This window comes from Plecotus auritus (assembly GCF_963455305.1).
Source record: "Plecotus auritus genome assembly, chromosome: 8".
NCBI lineage: Eukaryota > Metazoa > Chordata > Mammalia > Chiroptera > Vespertilionidae > Plecotus > Plecotus auritus.
This window is the reverse complement of record NC_137782.1, coordinates 11267669-11288473: the sequence shown is the minus strand read 5'-3', so window position 1 is coordinate 11288473 and position 20805 is coordinate 11267669. Positions and strand designations below refer to the sequence as shown.

General features: G+C 39.7%; 1 protein-coding gene across 5 annotated transcripts in view; it reads right to left on the bottom strand.

The window, feature by feature from the left end:
- Window positions 1-20805, bottom strand: part of DYM (dymeclin) — a 260359-nt gene that overhangs the window by 127019 nt on the left and 112535 nt on the right. For all 5 annotated transcript variants that reach the window (XM_080684272.1, XM_080684270.1, XM_080684273.1 and 2 more), the window contains 5 exons: window positions 14442-14624; window positions 12366-12544; window positions 10253-10378; window positions 6314-6427; window positions 5214-5308 (listed from right to left, as the gene is read on the bottom strand). In XM_080684272.1, the coding sequence (XP_080540398.1) occupies window positions 5214-5308; window positions 6314-6427; window positions 10253-10378; window positions 12366-12544; window positions 14442-14624 (697 nt within the window). The remainder of the gene's footprint in view (window positions 1-5213; window positions 5309-6313; window positions 6428-10252; window positions 10379-12365; window positions 12545-14441; window positions 14625-20805) is intronic.

Genomic DNA, 20805 nt, shown 5'->3' with positions numbered 1-20805 from the left:
CTTATATTGTCATCAACTTCACTAGCTTCAAAAAGAATCAGGTATTTGCGAAAGGTGGCCAGAGTCGAATCAGCTTATGTGAAGTCTCAGAACTAAGCTTAAAACCCCAGATGCCAGCCCGTCTTCTAAGAATAAGTCACTACGTATTTATTAGAAGCCTATTGTGACCCTAACCCGTTTTTCTCAGTGGTTAGTGCATCAGCCTTCAGACTGAAGGGTCTTGGGTTCGATTCCAGTCAAGGGCACCTATCTTGGTTGCAGGCTCAATCTCGGGAGGCAACCAATCGATGTCTCTCTCTCACATCCAGTGTTTCTCTGTGTGTGTCTCTCCTTCTCCCTTCCACTCTCTCTAAAATTCAATGGAAAAATATCCTAGGGTGAGGATTAACAAAATAAAAAGTTCATTGGGTGTCTGAGAGCTACCCTCTCTGTAAGTAACGCAAAGAATTATATAAGACAAGTCTTTTACCTCCAATAATTACTACCTTGCTTAAACAACAAGAATTGAACCTTCAGGCCAGGCCAGTATGCCACAAAGTCAAGATTCTGAAGTTCTCTCTCTCCCACACCCGCCTCTGAGAGAAGCCAGGTCGCATTCTCTAACATGTGACCTTCTCCTTTCCTGGTCTGCTCCCCCGCTACGGTCCCAGGAACTAGCCCTGGGCCGGAATGAGAGATCCACGGGCTGCTTGCTACAAAGAGATGAATAGGGCCGCTGGGTTCTTTCTCTTTCTAATATGAAGAGGAAAGTATGAAGTGACTGTGCTGGCAGCAGCTGGGTCTAAAGTGAGCAGGTCCAGGAGCTGGGGGTGGGTGGGGGTGGGGCAGAGTGGGGGACTTGACCATTGCAGGTTCAAGGCAAAACAGAATAGAGAGGAGGAAACTGGTGGGCAAAACCCTAGAGAAAGAAGAGGTGATACCAGGCACTGGCTCAGCTTTTTTCTAATTCCAGACCACATTCATCCAGACACAGGAGTGCAGCTGTGCAGAGCAGGGAACTGTACCCACTCAGTAAGGACAGAGCAGTGAGCAGAAGTAGTAACTGAAGATGAAGAACAAAGGGAAGGGCCCAGATCATGTCACTCTCAGGCAAGGTTCCTCAGCCTCAGCACTAGTGACATTTTGGGCTAGATAACTATTTGCTGTCCTGTGTATTATAGGATGTTTAGCAACATCCCTGGCCTCTACCCACTAGATGTCAGTAGCAACCTCCTCCCTTGTAGCAATAACAACAAAAACAATACATAAAAAACTTACTCCAGACATTGCCAATGCCCCCTGGGAACAAAATCACCCACAGTGGAGAGCTTCTGCTTAAGGAGGTTAAATTTTAACGTGTCAGCAAAAGGAAGCCATTTAATGATTTTAAGCACAGAGAGCAGTAAGATCAGACATGCTTTTCAAAAGAATGCAGCAGTGTGGAGGTCGACTGTGGAGGGACAGGTAGGGAGGCAAAAGGACCAGCAGACAAATGACACTGTTTTGGTGACCGTCATGAACACGTGAACCAAGACAGCAACAGTGGAGACAGAAAAGAGAGTATTAAAGCAAATTACAATGGTAGAGTTAGACAGGATTCCTGGGCACAATGGGACATAGCGTTTGAGGGGAAGGGAGAACTGGTAGGAAATTACCTGGTTTCTGGTTTGGCAATTTAGGTGGCTGCACTGAGGGTCATTACTTAGGATAGGAAATTTAAAAGGAAGAACATGTTTAAAAAATAAGTATAGTTTTAAACAGAATAAAAGTCTGAGGTAAGTGTGGGATATCCAGGTAACGAGGTTAGTAGAGTTAGGGTTCAGCTAGCCAATAGTTACAGTACACACTATGTGTCAGGCCCTTTACAAGTATTAATTCACTTAACCCTCACCATATCCACTGAGGTAAGATAGTAACTGCTGTCACCAACCTTACAGATGGGGAAGCCGCTGCCTGGAGAAGTTAAAGAACTGCTCTAAGATTCCACAGCTAGCAGGTTTTGGAGCTGGCTTCCAAACTCAGGCTGTGCTTTGAACCACTCTACTCTACTGCCTGCCTCCGGAGACAGAGAAAGATCAGGATGATGTTATACAAGTGCACAGAGATGAAGCCACAGGCATAAATGTGAACTCCCAAGAAAAATGAGCAGAGAGAAAAAAACAATTTAGGATGAGAGATTAGGGAAAGTATCTGTTAAGCCAAATGCGAGGGAGGAGCTGGAGGAAGGGGCCCGTGGGGGGACAACACGAGAGGAGAAGTCTTAAGGGCAGCAAGTAATGACATCCTTATAACCCACAGCAATCCCTTACATACAGCCTACGTTTTATAAGTGTTTTTCATTGAATTAATAAGCCTCGTCCCAAATAATGGTATCAAATATCCATGCTTATAGCATATTCTGAGTCTTCATAGATGAGCAAAACCCAAATCATGTTTGTGATTTTTCTAGAATACCAAATTTGTAGAAGACATGTTGTCATTAAATATAAAACAGTAGCTTAGACACCATATGAAATCATTCCTTACATTTATATCCAGCTAAAAAGGTTTTTAAAAGCTTTATTCACATCCTATTTTCTCAGCAATGAAGCATGTTATCGTTTTGCATTTTGGTAAAGATCACATGAAATATTGGCTCTTCTAAGTGTTGCAACTGGCAGATACAAAACTGTACAGTCCCTTCCTGAAAGAGGATTTAGAAAATGTCTATGGAAACTGATGACTTCTCACTTAAAGGAGTCACTGGAGCATCTGGTGAACTGGGTTTATTGCTATGATAAATCTGTGCATCTGAACAGTGTTTGTTATGCATCCAGTCCTTAGCAGACTTTACAATTCTGTACCCTAAACACAAACATTTAGTACAGAATGAGTTTCCTCGTGATGCAAAAACGCTGGGCCCCATTTCCAATTCGAGACAAGTGTTTTCTAAGAAATAAATCTTGATTTCCAGGCCCAAATTCAAAGTGCTTTCCAAACTTTAATATACAAATCATGTGGGGAATCTGTTAGAATGAAGATCTGATTCAGGGTGTGAAGCTGTGGGGGACACTGCCTTTCTAACAGGAAATCATGGGTGATGCGGACGCTCTGGTCCTCACTCTGCACCGCTGCGCCCCTGGACCAGCGCTGGCAGCACAGGGCGCGTCACAGAACTACGTGTCCCTCTGTGCCCAACAGGGCATGCTAGCACAGTCTCTGCTGCAAATGATGACTCCAAATTATTTTTTTTAAATCATTTAAATTCACTCACTCACATTTTTTTATTGTTGTTAATAAAAATCAGACCTTCTTTCCTCTCTATTGCTTTCATTATCCTAAACTGTGATCTGACTGCGAAGGCCTCAGCTGGTCTTTGAGGTTTCTCTCCCACAATGCCTGTATAGGCTGAATGGGATAGGTTATTTTCTAAATATAAACCATGCTGTCTCCCCGCACCCCTCTTGCTTTGGTTTGGTTTGATGTGCTTGATGCTTTCCTCTCTCAGGCCATCTCTCTCGGTTTACCTTGCCTAATTTCTGAATGAGATGTGATCTCACTATTCCCTGAACAACTACTCCCCACAGGAACTTTTCTTTCATTCTAATATTTACGACAATATATGTTGGTGCTTGTCATATCTCCACTACTCAAGTACTAGCTACTTGAGGGCAGGAAATTTTATAACTAAATACAACTCCATTAAAATAAAGTTAAAGCGCTACTCCTTACTGATGCTAAACGCGATCAAAATACTCCCTAATCACAAATCTAAATTAGGGCTTTTATTTCTCCAAAATGATGTGTTTTCCACTTTAGTCATCACACACAGAAAACTGGCCACAGTGCTTTATTTGCATTTTTTCCAATTCTTACAGCTAGAAATTTTTTATTTAATCTTGCTTCATATATTTTATAAGAATTTACGTTCTAAACCAGTTCGTCTGGCATTTTCACACCTAACAGGCCAAATGTCCACATTCTAGCCCTGAACCTGTGAGTATGTTACCTTACGTGGCAAAGGGGCTTAGCAGTTATGATTCAGTTAAGACCCTGAGATGGGTAGACTATCCTGGATGATTTGGGTAGGGCCCAGGCAATAACAAGAATTCCCAAAGTGGGAGAGGAGATGTGCGGAGGACTCAACAACCTCCTGTTGGGGCTTTGCAGATGGCGGAAGGGGTCAGGAGCCAAGGAATGTGGGCAGCTTCTAGCAGCTGGAAAAGGCGAGGAAACATTCTCCTCTAGGGCAGTGGTCGGCAAACTCATTAGTCCACAGAGCCAAATATCAACAGTACAACGATTGAAATTTCTTTTGAGAGCAAAATTTTTTAAACTTAAACTTCTTCTAACGCCGCTTCTTCAAATTAGACATGCCCAGGCCGTGGTATTTTGTGGAAGAGCCACACTCAAGGGGCCAAAGAGCCGCATGTGGCTCGCGAGCCGCAGTCTGCCGACCATGGCTCTAGAGCAACCACAAAGGGTTGCAGCCCTACTGACATCTTGATTTTAGCCCAGTGAACCTGTGTTGAACTTCTAAACCACAGAATGATATAACAAATTTGTGTTGTTTTAAGTCACTACTTTGTGGCAGCAATAGGAAACTAATGGTATAAAAACTATATGGTATACCAATATGCTATAAAAAGAATTCTACAAGACAAACACACACAGGTAACTCCTCAGAAGGGAAGTGTGATGCTCTATAAAAAGCTCAACAAATATGTTGATTAAAATGTAGTTTGCATTACTAAGAAATATACCTTTGTCTCTTAAAAAGCTAATATATCCCTAGCTAGTTTGGCTCAGTGGATAGAGCGTCGGCCTGTGGACTGAAGGGTCCCAGGTTCGATTCCGGTCAAGTGCACATGCCTGGGTTGCAGGCTCCATCCCTAGTAGGGGGTGTGAAGGAGGCAGCTGATCAATGATTCTCTCTCATCATTGATGTTTCTATCTCTCTCTCCCTCTCCCTCTCTCTCTGAAATCAATAAAAATACATATTTTTTTAAAAAGCTAATACACAAAGCTTAAAACCAGGTTTATAAAATGGTTGAAATTAAATACAATTAATTTTGATTGAAAAGTTAGGTTGGTAACAGGAGAACAAGGTCTTTTCAACCAAACAAGTGATAAAAATTAAGTGTGAGAATTTTATGCTCTTGCAGATAACATTTAAAAAGGGAACATCATCCTCTCCTTTTCCATAGGACAGTCAGAAAACAAAAGCCAGGATTTCTTTTAAAGCTCATATTTACCTGATGATCCTCTGGGCAGCATACTGATGGAGAGAACGGAACTGGGCTGACATATTTGCTAAAGCTGCCAAACAATTTGTGTGAAGGTACTTGTCCTGTCAGAAAACAGCAAGTTGAAAACATTCATCAAGTTTTCTCTGCGTTGTAAGCAAGGCTAATTAGAAGCAAATGTAAACTCGATTTTCATTGATTGTTGAAAGCTCAGGTCCACAATCCCTTTTCCCTAATTCCAAAAACCGACAAAGCACTGGAAGTTCAAAGTGCTTTCACCACGCATTTGGAAGCAACATCTGGCAAAAGGAGTCTGATGCTCTTTGTGGTCCTCATTACCCAGCCCTGGTGAATGCTGAAGTACTCTGCTGCAGAAATACTAATGTTTAATTACAGTGTGCTGCTCCAGAACCCAATGGCTACATACAGTAAGCATCTGCTCCATAATTATCTTTCTAAAATCAAAACGTTCTCCATTCTCACACACATCTGGCTCCTAGAGTTTCAGATAGAAGATTCTGAACATGTATCTACGTTAGCCTCACAGAGGAAATAATTGAAAACAGGTCAGTAAACTTGACCATGTCTCTGAGTTAAGAATTCTGTATATGGCTTCTCTATTGACCGGAACTGAAATTTGCCCCCAGATATTGCAAATACAATCCAGTCGAAATTTTCCCTTTACTCTTTAAAAGTGTTCTTTACTCTTTAAATTTTCCCTTTACTCTTTAAAAGTGTTCTTTCTTCTATTTTCCCCCCAAATGAATTCATTTTTCTTCTGCTCGTATCTTCTTAGTTTGCTGTTGCTTTTAAAAGGCAAATCAGTTTTATCAGTCCAGCAAAGATGTACAGCATCTTTTATTTAAATGTGCTCCACTGCTTATTTTCGATCTCATGTAAAATGTCTCTAATCATGCAGTCTATTAAATATTAAGAAACAGATACTATATATAGCACCTTAGGATCATGTGACTATATGCTGATCTGTATTTTCCTACTGTACTTCATAACAACATTGGCACTCTCAATATTCAGAGTGCTTTCAACTACTGTAGAGTCTTAACTGCACTATATGCATATAGAGAATAAAGCAGCTTTGGAATACTTACTCTTGTCCTTGTCATGTTGTACTGAATGGTTCTTATTACGACCAGTATTAGGAGACTCCCCAGGGAAATTTCTGTTAAAACCCGTTCTGAATACCAAGTAATATTTTTTAATATCTGTAATGGGAAAGAAAAGTATAAGTTAACATGACTGACTTAAAGAAAAAGGACTGTCCACGTGTATATACCAGGTGTACCAGTTAATAATGTGGATTCTTTTCAATAGATGGAGTTACACATATGTTGATATATATGCAATTTGATATGTATGCTATTTTGTTTTATTGACAGCAAGCTTCAAAACTTCATATGTCAATATGAATATGTTAATAGAGTTAGGGTTCAGCTAGCCAACTTCTGCACCTTCTACTTACTCCAGACATTGCCAATGCCCCCTGGGGACAAAATTACCCACAGTGGAGTGGTTCAGCTAGCCAATATCTGGAGTAAGTAGAAGGTGCTGAAGGTGTTAACATCATAGATATTTTTACACTTAAAAATGTAGAATTTCGTGCCAAAAAAAGAGCATTTGCGGGAAGTTTTAACTCATTACTTTATTTTGAAAAAAGTGCTGCTCAAAGTTATCGTATACTTCGGGAAACTTATGGTGAACATGCTCCATCTTAAGATAGTTGTGAACGCTGGTTTAAATGCTTTATAAGTGATGATTTCGATGTGAAAGACAAAGACGTCCAGGTCCACCGAAAAAGTTTGAAGACCAACCATTACAAGCATTATTGGATGAGGATGCATGTCAAACTCAAAAACAACTTGCAGAAAGATTAAACGTTGATCAGCAAACAATTTCTGATTGTTTACAAGCAATGGGAAAGATTTTAAAGGAAGGAAAATAGGTGCCACACCAACTGAACAAAACACAAATGCAAAACAGAAAAGTCATCAGTAAAATGTTGCTTCAACGGCACGAAAGAAAGTCTTTTTTGCATCGAATTGTGACTGGCGATGAAAAGTAGATTTTGAGAATCCCAAACGCACAAAATCATGGGTTGATCCAGGTCAACCATCAACATCGACTGCAAGGCCAAATCGATTCCGAAAGATGACAATGCTCTGCGTTTGGTGGGATCAGGAAGGTGTGGTGTATTATGAGCTTCTAAAACTAGGTGAAACGGTTAATACTGATCACTACCAACAATAAATAATCAATTTAAAAATGTTCCAGAAGACATGGCAAAGTAATTTTGTTTCATGATGACGCACCATCACACACTTCAAAATCAGGTTAAGAAGATATGTTAAAAGATCTTGCCTGGGAAGTATTAACCCACCCGCCGTATTCACCAGACCTTGCTCCTTCAAGATTACCATTTGTCCCGATCGATGGCACACGCACTTTCTGAGCAGTACTTCAAAACATACGAAGAAGTGGAAAATTGGGTCCCTGAATGGTTTGCCTCAAAACAAGAAAAGTTCTATTGGGATGGTCTCCACAAATTACCTGAAAGATGGGGGAAATGTGCAGCTAGCGATGGACATTACTTTGAATAAAGCACTTTGATGTTTCTCTTGAAATTATCGTGTTTTCTTTGATTACAAAATCCGCATTATTAACCAGTACACCTGGTAATTTAAACAGTATATACTAGTAAAAGTGAATTGTGAGACTTTGAGTTCAAGATAGCCAAACTGTGCTGATGTGATTACTCCTCCTTCCCCCTTGCTTCTTAAATATAAAAGAAAGAAAAAAATCAAGTCTGAAAGACAGGAGGTTGTCATTAGAAGACAAAAAGGAGGTATGGCACATAGGACAAGATTGAGAGAAAAAGAGTCAGAGCTCAGCAGTCTGAAAGCGAATGTAAGAAAACCAAGGAGTCTCTTGAGAAGTAGAGTTCTCCCAACCGCAGAAAGCTCCACGCTGTGTTCAGGAGAAGGCCAGGAATGCAAATAGCCAAGATTTTCAAGAACAGATGTCCCTGTGTTCTATTCTGTCTACTCAGAGCAGGCAGCTCACTCCAGGCCTCAGTAAGCAAGAACTGTTTTCTAATTTAAGTTGGCACAGTTTCACTGTAGATTTGTAACATGGGTATCAAAGAGAGAGAGAGAAAATGGGTAGACACGGGGTGCGCTATTTTTCATGAAAACCTAGTGCTTCCATACAAACTGCCAGTTACAAAAATAGCCACAAGAATGTAAAGTACAGCATAGAGAATATAGTCAATAATCCTATCTAATAAAAGAGTAATATGCAAATTGACCATCACTCCAACACACAAGATGGCTGCCCCCATGTGGACACAAGATGGCCGCCACAAGATGGCCAGCAGGGGAGGGCAGTTGGGAGGGACCAGGTCTGCAGGGAGGGCAGTTGGGGGTGATCAAGGCTGCAGGGGAGGGCAGTTAGGGGTGACCAGGCCTGCAGAGAAGGGCAGTTGGGGGGGGGGACCCAGACCTGCAGGGGAGAGCAGTTGGGGGGGACCAGGCCTGCAGGGGAAAGCAGTTAGGGCCAAACAGGCTGGCAGGGGAGGGCAGTTAGGCATCAATCAGGCTGGCAGGGGAATGGTTAGGGGGTGATCAGGCTGGCAGGCAGAAGCGGTTAGGGGCAATCAGGAAGGCAGGCAGGCGAGCAGTTGGGAACCAGCAGTCCTGGATTGTGAGAGGGATGTCTGACTGCCCGTTTAGGCCCGATCCTACATTCCTCGAGGGGTCCCAGATTGGAGAGGGTGCAGGCTGGGCTGAGGGACACACACCCCTGTGCACAAATTTCATGCACCGGGCCTCTAGTCTATATATATAAAAGCCTAAGCGACCAGCCAACTGGTCCTATGATACACACTGACCACCAGGGGGCAGACGCTCGACACAGGAGGTGCCGAGCGACAGCAACTTTGCAGAGTGCCCTCTCGCACTCTGGGACCCCTTGGGGGGATGTCGGACTGCTGGTTTCGGCCCCATCCACACTGGCCTGGCCGAAGGACCCCCACCAGCCACCTTCTAATTAATTTACTTTCAATGTGCATGAATCCGTGCACTGGGCCTCTAGTATTGTAATAACTATATATGGTGCAGGGAGTACTAGACTTCTCATGGAGATCACTTCATAAGGTATTTAAGTGTCTAATCACTGTTGTACATCTGAAACCAACAAAATATTTTATCAACTATAATTGAAAAATAAAATTTAAAAAAACCTACTACTTCTGTATGTTTTAACACTATGTGTATATATCACATGGACACAAACATTTTCAATGTTATAAAGAACATACCAAAAAGGAAGATAAAATCAGTTTGGGAATGTAATTCACCAGCAGGACTAAAATTTAAAGATTAAAATTATATTACACTGTCTTTTTTTCTGTTTATCATGAATTTTATATATATAATTGATTTCAGAGATGGGAGAGGGATAGAGAGATAAAAACATCAATGATGAGAGAGAATTATTGATCAGCTGCTTTCTGCACGCCCCCGACTGGGGATCGAGCCCCAAACCCGGGCATATGCCCTGACAGAGAATCGAACTGTGAGCTCCTGGTTCATAGGTCCACGCTCAAGCACTGAGCCATGCCTGCTGGGCATATTACACTGTCTTTTAAAAAATAAAACAACTGATTTATCAGTCTTCTTTCCTTTATTCCATATTCTTTCACTCATTCTGTATACTGGGAGCAAACCTGTTGGACAATTTCTGTCTCAACTGAAAAATGGACATAAAATGAAGAAGTAAAATGAAACCAGTGGCAATAAAAACATTTGCTTCCATTACTAAAGAAACCATTTTGAGAGCATTTTTAATGGTGGCTAACAGTCATTCAGAAAAAAACAAACACCATTTGATAAATGGTTCACAGATGGTTTCTTGTCAGGTTCTGTCAGAAACAGCTACCAGGAGGAAAAGGAAGAAATGCTAAGCCTCAGTAGAAGGTATGGAGGGACATATCAGTCTGTAACTCTAATTCTAATCACAGTAATGGGGCTTACCACTTCGTGAATGGATCTATTGAAGCCATCATCTTCTGTGAGGATTAACAATATTATAAGCGCCATATACACATGGTGTGAGTTTCTTTCTTCAACATGATACAGAATCTCAAGAATTGGTAAAACCTAGGGAATATAAATTTTACTTTACTACTTCGATTACTTTATTATGAGACCAATGTCTTAAACTTTTATACTTTTATTATCTACCCTTTGCTTAACTTCATAGTTACATTTTTCTTTAGAGAAAAAGACACACAAACCGTCTCTGACCGAAAGTACTTTCCACATGAATAGCTAAGACACCAGCAGAGGAAATCACCACCGAGTTGGTCTGCTGACACATGAAGGGTGGGTTTGCAGAGACCACATAGGCTCACAGTCAGCACGGACACTGAACGGAGGCAGGTCTGCCTCCAGCCTACTAGGAACTTACACACAATAACGTATTCTCAGGAACACTGTAATGTGTCAAACACTACCTTCCTAATAACAAAGACTGTAAAATAAAAGAATTGCTAACTGACAAAATTCAGATCAGCACAATTAATTTTCTACCCATAACGTATTTTCTAATCATAGCTTCAACAGGTACTTACTACAGAAGAAAGGCAAAAGGACAGATAGAGACATCAGATGAGACATTATCAAAGTAATCTATATAATAAATGTAAAAACAAAACACAAAAAAACAGGAAGAGACCCTACTCCACCCTCCCAAGTAAAAACCAAACCTTTTAACTTTCCACTGGTGGATATCATATACAGACAACTGCTCCTGCATCATTTTTTAAAAAATGATCTTAGAGAAAGGGAGGGAGAGAGAGACAGAGAGAAACAATTGGTTGCCTCCCGCACGTGCCCCAACTGGGGCTCGAACCCATAACCTGGCTATGTGCCCTGACTGGGAATCGAACCCGCCACCTTTTGGTGTACAGGATGACACTCCAACCCAGCCGTGGGCAAACTACGGCCCGCGGGCCGGATCCGGCTGTCCTATCCGGTTCTCTTGCTCTCCCCTCTGCTCCTTTACTTTGAATTTATATTAGTTCACACAAACACTCCATCCATGCTTTTGTTCCGGCCCTCCGGTCCAGTTTAAGAACCCATTGTGGCCCTCGAGTCAAAAAGTTTGCCCACCCCTGCTCCAACCAATGGAGCCACACCGGTATAGACCAACCTCTATACCACAGAACTTTCTAGAACAAGTGATGTCACAGGCTTTCTGCTTATTGTTATCATTTCCCTTAGGATACATCTTACTCAGAACTGTCTCTGTGCTCATAACCTACCCATCAGTAAACAGGCCTTCTCGTTATAAGTTTTCACTCACATAGGTAGTATACTGTTACACCGATTTTGCTATTTAAGCCAATGTTTTTCACATGTAGCTGGTATGGAGATAGGTTCTTTCATTATGTTTTTTGTCCCCACTGTCACTTGGACATAGGATATGCTCTTCAAATGAATTTTAATATCCCACCCTACTCAGTATTTTATCTTTAACACTAAAAAAAAAAAAGGCTGCCAAAACCGGTTTGGCTCAGTGGAAGAGCGTCAGCCTGCGGACTGAAAGGTCCCAGGTTCGATTCCGGTCAAGGGCATGTAACTTGGTTGCGGGCACATCCCCAGTAGGAGGTGTGCAAGAGGCAGCTGATCGATGTTTCTCTCTCATCGATGTTTCTGACTATCTATCACTCTTCCTTCCTCTCTGTAAAAAATCAATAAAAAATATATTTAAAAAAAAAAAAAAAAGGCTACCGAATACCTCGTGGATCCTGCTGTCAACCTGTAAAAACCAGTGCAGAGGGGACATCCCCCTGGCTGCCAGCAGTGGGCGGCTGGTAAAGACCTAACGGACAGGGAAGCTGTGGGGCTGCTGCCTTCTCCGCTCTGTGGTGCCATCTCCACGTGCTCTGTCTCCGACATCGCCCAGCTCTACCTCTGCCTATCAGGTGACATCTCCCCGTCCTTTCTCAACCGTCACCTTGTAGCAACCAAGCAAATACACTTCCCCACTGGGGAAAAGAAATTATTCCTCAAAATATATTATTCCTCAAAATATATTATTCCATAAAATACAAAAAGATGAAATGTTTAGCATGATACTTACAAGATTTTCCATATCCGTGCGAGCCAACATGTATGTTCTAATATTACTATTCTGATGGAGCAATGTATACAATAGGAGAGTTGCCTGATCAGACATCTGCTGCTCACAGAGAGTCGTGTACAAACTGTTAAAATTAATCTGGAAAGCATGTGGAATTGACGAGGGGAAAGGACTGTTATCTAGAATACAGAAAACAGAAAAAATTTTAAATATTTCATCAGTATTTTCTAGACTGTGCCCTTTATAAATAATAAAAACCCACTCATGTATACAATTCAATTCCCATTAATTTTATATGTTGCTACCTTTCAGATTCAAAATTTCGATTTACATTTAAAATTCTACTTAAAAAAATAAATGTAAAACATTACAGAGGTGATAACACTGTATTGTATAACTGAAATTTACTGAGAGTAGAACTAAAATAGTTTCACACACACACAAAAAAAAAGAACAAAAAAACACTGGGACAATTTATTTCTCTGTACCATCTAAGCAGCTTTCCAATGGTTATGTGCACCATCCCTTATTTAATCCATACAACAACCATGTCATTGCTCTCACCAGTTTTACAAAGGATGAAAAGGAAGCAAAGAGGGATTAAGTAAATTTTCCAAGATCAGCCCTGAGTAAAACACAGACCAATTAGCTTCTATTGTTTTCACGACATAATACTGCTTCTTTAATAACAGCAATTCAGGGAGTCAGTACTATGACAGATGCTCACTTACTTCTTATTAAAAACGTTAAGCTGTAGAGATTATAACCCCTGCTTCATGAATAAAGAGACTAGTACTTAACAAATAAAGACTGGGATATGAAGCCAGGTCGGTCTAACTCTGAAGTCCATGTTCTGAATCAGGTACCGCCACAGTCTCTGAAAGATGACCATCTCAGGAAGGTTCAAGCCCAAACAGTAACATTTGGCCAGAGCAGCGGAAGTATCAATAGTAGTGACAATAGTAGAGAGACCACAAAATGGACACCTGCTTTGTTGCAAAATCTGAGCTGATCATTTAAAAACCTTACCTTGCTTGGTACTTATACAAATACTATTAGTCGTATTATCTTCATGTTACAGACAAAGCCACTGAGGCTTAATGACAGTAAGCAAACTGTGAAAGGCTTCGCAGATCTGAAGTGACCATAGAAAATATTGTTAGATACGTGAGCTTTCACTTCTAATCTATCAAATTATTAGAGACTTCCTATTCCCCTGTAAATAATAATACCAGAATTAGCAAAGCCACAACTAACTGGCCCTCTCATCCACTGTCTATAAGAAGCATGTTAGAAAAGCTATGAAAAGGAGCAGGGCAAAGGGCATCAGAGACCTTAAAAATTCCTATCTAACGACTGGACGTTTTACCCGTCTTATTATGTGAATGTTGGGCTACATCTCGATAATCCAGCCTACCATACGTATCTTGCTTTTAGAGTATAACCTTTTGAAAAGAGAGTACTGTTTCATTGTGTAACTTTCTACTTATGCTCTACCTCACGGTTTGGCAAACTACAGCCCACAAACAGCCCACCACCTGTTTGGAAATAAAGTTTTATTGGAAGCAGCCATGCACACTCACTTATGTATTATCTATGCCTGCTTTGTGCTGTGATGGCAGAGTTAAGAGGTGGTGACAGAGACCACATGGCCATGCAAAGCCATCTGCCCCTTTGCAGAAAAAGTTTGCTCAGTTCTGTTCTAATTTTTAGTTCTGTAAAACTCTAAATAGACTTGGAGTGAAAAATGTCAAACAACCTATCATTTAGAGTTTTGTTAGGTTTATTTTCATCCCTAACAGGTAGGATAGATGGATCCAAATTAAGCACTTGCTGGCTGGGTTATCTCTGAAAGAAATGCAAATTTAAAGGCATATAAGGAAGCACAGCCCCCATCTAAGATTTACCTGACTTTTCGGAGAATACAGGCAGGAAAATCTAAGCTATTCTCATCATTAATCAGTATGAAAATATACTGGACCGTCATCTCCACAACTATAAGGCAATAAACAACATGGGGTAAACAACACCCTCTTTGCTCATTAGAAAGAATACGCAGAGAAAACCCCCACAAACCTTGTGTATTCTTGAAGGACATAATGGCCTGTCTGTAGGGGTTTGGTGCATCTGCAGCGTCTGTCAGGTTGGCCAGCACCAGCAGGAGCAGGAGACTCTGATTGGCCAGCGGGGAAGACGGTGCCGGTGTGGTGGCCGCTTTGCTGCCCACGCCGCCCAGGGTGAAGACAGTCCAGAGTCCAGCTTGAGAAGAAAACATACAGGTAAGATGTGCTGAGACAGGTAGGATGACTATATTTCTGTGCAACAATCCATACTTTTTCATTTTTAGAAGTTTGAAATAACACTCTCTTTTATTATAATGAAAGTAAAACAAGTCCATTATTTGAAAACTCCCACATTGCCCAAGGATATAAGGTTTTTAAAGACTATATCATTCCCTATTCCACTGCCACTTCCCATAGATAACCATCATTAAGTTTCTAATATATCTCTCCAAATTTTTCTTTATATACCCAAACATATTCACATTTATAAGAAAATTTCATGCCCTAACCGGTTTGGCTCAGTGGATAGAGCGTCGGCCTGCGGACTGAAGGGTCCCGGGTTCGATTCCGGTCAAGGGCATGTACCTGGGTTGCGGGCACATTCCCAGTAGGGGGCGTGCAGGAGGCAGCTGATCGATGTCTCTCTCTCTCATCGATGTTTCTAACTCTCTATCCCTCTCTCTTCCTCTCTGTAAAAAATCAATAAAATATATTTAAAAAATTTTTTTTTAAAAATTAAAAAAAAAAGAAAATTTCATGTACAACCTTATACACATATATCTGAAAACCTAAGCAAAATATTAAAATATCTAGGAAAATAAAAAATATCAAAATTGATCAAAGAGACGAAAGTCTGAATTGGCAAATAATCTTAGAAGAGTGAAAAATTGACTCAAAGAGCTAACCCTAAAAACAAACCACGTCCAGCTATTTTAACAAATAAGTCTAACAAACCCTCAAAGTACAGATAATTCTCATCTATATATATAAAACCCTAAGCGAGAGAGCCTAAATCAAACAAAAGGAGATAAAATTTTGTAGAAAAATTTGTTAAAAAGAATAAATACATCATGGTCAAGAAGGTTTTGTCTCTGAAATGCAAGAATGGTTCACCATAAAAAAAAAAAACTTATAAATTTGTTTCTCTTCATTTAAAGAAGATGGAAGAAAAGATGGTCATCTCAAGAGATGCCAATTTTTAAAAATTAAACTTAAAACCTGTTCTTAATTTAATGTAAGAGAATTTTTACAACTAGAAAAGGAAAAAAACTTCTTGGTTTGTCTACCTAATCAGAAATTCACAGTGGTCAAACAATTAGAATTCCATTAATATCACCAACATCATTCTGTACTACTGGAACACTAAGCAAAAGATATTAAGGAAAGAAAAAGAAAGACAAGAAAAAAAAAAAAGGAAAAACCTTAATTTTTTACAAGCAAGCTGTTTGTGCACTAGCCAATACTGTAGCCACTAGCCACTGTGGGCTGTTCTGGGAACTTGAAATGAGGCTATATAGTCTAAACCGCATTGTGCTTTAAGTATTAAAATACACACGGAGTTCCAAAGACTTAATACAAAAAAAAAAGTAAAAATCTGTCACTAACTTTTAAATATCGATTACATGTTGAAATGATAATATTTCGGATATATTGCATTAAAGTGTATTGTTAAAGTAAATTTTGTCTGTTTCTTTTCACTGTTTTTTAATATGACTTCTGGAAAATTTAGAATTACATATGTGATTTGCATCTATGGTTCACATTATATTGCTACTGGACAGAGATGTTCTAGAACATCAAGAGACTCAACTGACACTATTAGGATAGATTTTGGTACCATTCTATGACCCCAAAAAATCAACTTATGAAAAAATCAGCCAAAACCGGTTTGGCTCAGTGGATAGAGCGTCAGCCTGTGGACTGAAAGGTCCCAGGTTCGATTCCGGTCAAGGGCATGTAACTTGGTTGCGGGCACATCCCCAGTGGGAGGTGTGCAGGAGGCAGCTGGTCGATGTTTCTCTCTCATCGATGTTTCTGACTATCTATCACTCTTCCTTCCTCTCTGTAAAAAATCAATAAAATATATTTAAAAAAAAAATCAAAAGTCTTTCTATAAATGAGCAATAATTAGCAAGTCCAATCACAACAGCAACAAATCCAATAAAATATTCAAGAATAAACACAACAGAAATGTGGGAGACCTTTAAGCAGACAACCACAGAACTCGACTAAAGATCATATGAGACCTGAATTAGTATAAAGGTACAACATATTGCCAGACAAAAAGACTCAAAAATGTAAAACTGCCCTCAAGTTAATCTAAAATTCAGTATAACTACTATCAAAATATCAAGAGGAATTTATGTAATATTTTGTAATACGGTGTAAATAAAATACTGATGGGTGTGAAAATATGTAAGAAAAAAATTTTTGAGAAGGACTAACAGTAAGGAATGCTCCTGGTCAAATAGCAAAATTTTTATAAAGCTATAGTCATTTATAAGTATGATATTGACAGGAGAGTAGACAAATAATTCAGTGGAAATGAGTTCAGAACAGCACTACATGTGTTTGAGAATTAACCTTATGATACAGATAATATTCTAAATCAGTAAAAAAAAATTCTATAACTGTCTTTGGGACAATAGAATTTAATCATTGCCTCAATATATATTTTGAAATGTTTTTACTGATTTTTTTAGAGAGAGATGAAGGCAGAAGGATGGAGAGATAGAAGCACCAATGATAAGAGAGAAACATCCATCGGCTGCCTCCTGCACTCCCCTATTGGGGGATCAAGCCTGCAACCCGGGCATGTGCCCTGACTGGGAATCGAACCAGCAACCTCTTGGTTCATGGGTCGAAGCTTAACTACTGAGCAACACTGGCCAGGCTCCCCAGTATTTAACTACAGAAGTATGTGTATAAACCTTGAGTTGAGAAGCCTTTTTCTTATGCAAGTTACAAAATTCAAAAGATATAAAGAATAAAAATTTAACTACTTAAGAATTAAATGCTTTGTAATGAATTATATTATAAACAAAAATAGAGAAGAAAACATTTGTAACATACAAACAGGAAAGACTTCCTTCAAATCAATAAGAAAACTAACAATCCAAAATAAAAATAAGTAATAAAAGTCCAAAGCAATAAAAAGAGAAAATAAGTTCATTAATAAGACAATGAGATCATCCATGAGAACAGAAAATTTTAGAAGACTTATAACACGCAGTGTTGTTAAAGGTATAGAAAACTACCAATAGTGAGAAGTCAAAGTAGTACAGAATTTTTGGAAGATGTTTGGCAGTTCTCATAAAAATAAAAATAAATGCACATCCATCAACCCAGCAATTTTGTTTCTTATACTAGAGAATACCTGAACAGGTACACAAAGATTCAAGTACAGGAACAGTTACTGTAACTTGTTTATAACTGCCAGATAATGAAAACAACGTGGGTTGTTAACCAAGAGCTATGGTGAATCCACACTATGGAATACAATATAAAGAGGTAGATACCTATGTATTAACCAGGAAATATCACTAAGGTATATTGTTAAGTAAAAAGAAGAAAGTTGCAGAAAAATTGAGGTTAATAATTTTTAAATCACTCACTAAAATCATATGTGTGTGTGTTTTAAAAACAGGAAGAACATGCCCTAACCAGTTTGGCTCAGTGGACAGAGCGTCCGCCTGCGGACTGAAGGGTCCCAGGTTCGATTCCGGTCAAGGGCATGTTTCGGGCACATCCCCAGTAGGGGGTGTGCAGGAGGCAGCTGATCGATGTTTCTCTCTTATCTATGTTTCTAACTCTCTGTCCCTTTTCCTTCTTCTCTGTAAAAAAATCAATAAAAATATATTTTTAAAAAAACAAAACAGGAAGAACCAAGTGTACATCATACTGATAAGAGAAATTACCTCTGGCATGAAATTCAAGGGCTTTTGCTTTATTTGTATAGTTAAATATTTTGCAATAAGAATATATTAATTTCATTTAGTTCCTTAAAAATAAATGTAAAATAGCTCTGGCTGGTTATGGCTCAGTTGGTTGGAGCATCCTCCTGTATACGGGGTGGGTTCAATCCCCAGTCCTGGTGCAAACAGGAGGCAACCGATCGTGTTTCTCTCTCACATTGATGTCTCTCTCTCACTCTCCCTTCCTCTCTCTAAAATGAATAAAACATTCCTGAGGATTAAAAAAAAAAGTAAAATAAAATTAATTGAATACAGACCCAATTAGTACATAATTATGTAAAATATGGAAAAAACCTCAGGCAAATCACAAAATATAAATATATATAATATGCCCCATTTGAGTTTTTTTAATTGTTAATATACACATCTATGCAAGTAAATGCACCTACAGGTGCCTGGGAGGTATGCTGCTTTGAGACTGATTTGTTGTTTATCTTCATTTAAAAAAAACTTCCAGTCATTTCCTTCCACTCAGAGTTAGCTCCGTAACTGTCTACCCCAGATCCACCACTGTGTAGTCCAGGATTATAAGCAAAGAAAAACACAATTAGAAAGTTCAATCTGTAACAAAAATAATCACAAAATGGGGTTTTTAATCCTCTTCATAGCTGTGCATCTTCATTACTAGGAGAAATAAGAGTAAATACTACCACTGGACAAATTTCACAAACAAGATTCTGATTCTCTTTTAGCACAACTTCACTCTCCTTTTTTTTTCCTTCCAGTTTTTCCAAGAGGGCTAAGAAGCTGCTTATAATACCAGACAAAATAACATTTTATTGAGAAGCTATCCCCCCAGCCCACCCACAAACATAGCCCTCCTTCCTTTCTCTGGTAAATATTATTGCTATGTTGCCTTTCCTTATAGGGAGAAAGGAGGCAGCCTGCCATTGCCTACATTGTAGTTTAAACTGGCCCATAATATTGGACCAGAGTTATTCCAAAGGCTCATTTCTTTTTGCTGATCCAAGCCTCTGATCTGTGACCCAAGAATCTTAGTGGAATTGCATTTTCCTGTTGGAAAAAAATAAAAAAATCTCTCCACCAGAAAAATAAGGGAAAGTTACAGTATATTTTTTTCTGCTCTAAAAAACAAATTAAGGATGGTAACCAAAGTTTTTAAATTGTATTCCTCAGGTCCTCCAAATAAAATCTTAAAATAAAATTCACCTAACTAAAAACTAAAAAGTATTGAAATTAAATAAAAGAACAAATCTGGTGTTGATGATTCAAATTTTTAAGTACCAACTCAAGATTATTTAACCTTAACAATAAAAATGTGAGGAAGATATAAAATACGACAACTAAAGCATCAATACAAATAATTATTGAGGAAAAAGGAACCCTTGCTCTACAAAATATTGAACTAAAAATAAACACCATTTTATTAAGACAAGGAAATTGTTTTTTTATATTACTAAATATGCTATTTGCCAAACTAGAATGGATTTCTTATATCTAATGATTACATTACAAAACATGAATTATACAATACTAATAAAGATGGAATATGCTAATTGACCATTACACCCTCATAAGATGGTTGCACCCATAGCCAATAAAGAGGAAATATGATAATTGACTGCCACGCCCACACAAGATGGTGGCGCCCAGTCCCCTCAGCCCCGCCTCATCCAGCCAGAGTCCCCCAGACCCCTCAGCACCACCTCATCCAGCCGGAGTCCCCAAGTCCCCTGAGCCCCACCTCACCCAGTCCCCAAAGCATCCAGCCTCATCTAGCCTCAGTCCCCCAAGTCCCCTCAGCCCTGCCTCATCCAGCTGGAGTGCCCCAGTTCCCTCAGCCCCACAGGGGAAGGCAGTGGGGGCGATCAGGCCAGCAGGGGATGGCAGTTGGAGGCAATTGGGCCAGCAGGGGAGGGCAGTTAGGGATAATCATGCCAGCAGGGGAGCAGTTAGGCGTCAATCAGGCTGGCAGGGGAGCAGTTAGGGGGCTATCAGGCTGGCATGCAGAGTGGTTAGGGGCAATCAGGCAGGCAGGCAGGCAAGTGGTTAGGAGCCAGCAGTTCCAGATTGTGAGAGGGGTCCCAGACCGGAGAGGGTGCAGGCTGGGCTGAGGGGCAACCCCGCCCCCCATGCACAAATTTCGTGCACCAGGCCTCTAGTCAAAACTATAAAAAAATAAATGATACTATACACTGTCCTCCATAGCTATAGTGGGTCATCTTCTTATATTTGAACCTAAAATATTGTAATAAACCTGACACCATAAAAGAATTAAGGAAAAGCAGGTCAGCTACTACAAACAGGGATAAAAATTCTGCTAGACATTTCAATCAACACAGTTAAGAGGCTAAACAGCAGAAAGGGAAGATGAGCATTCAAACAACTACAAAGTGACTTTAATGATCCAATTAATACACCTAACTCTTTAAACGGGTGCTT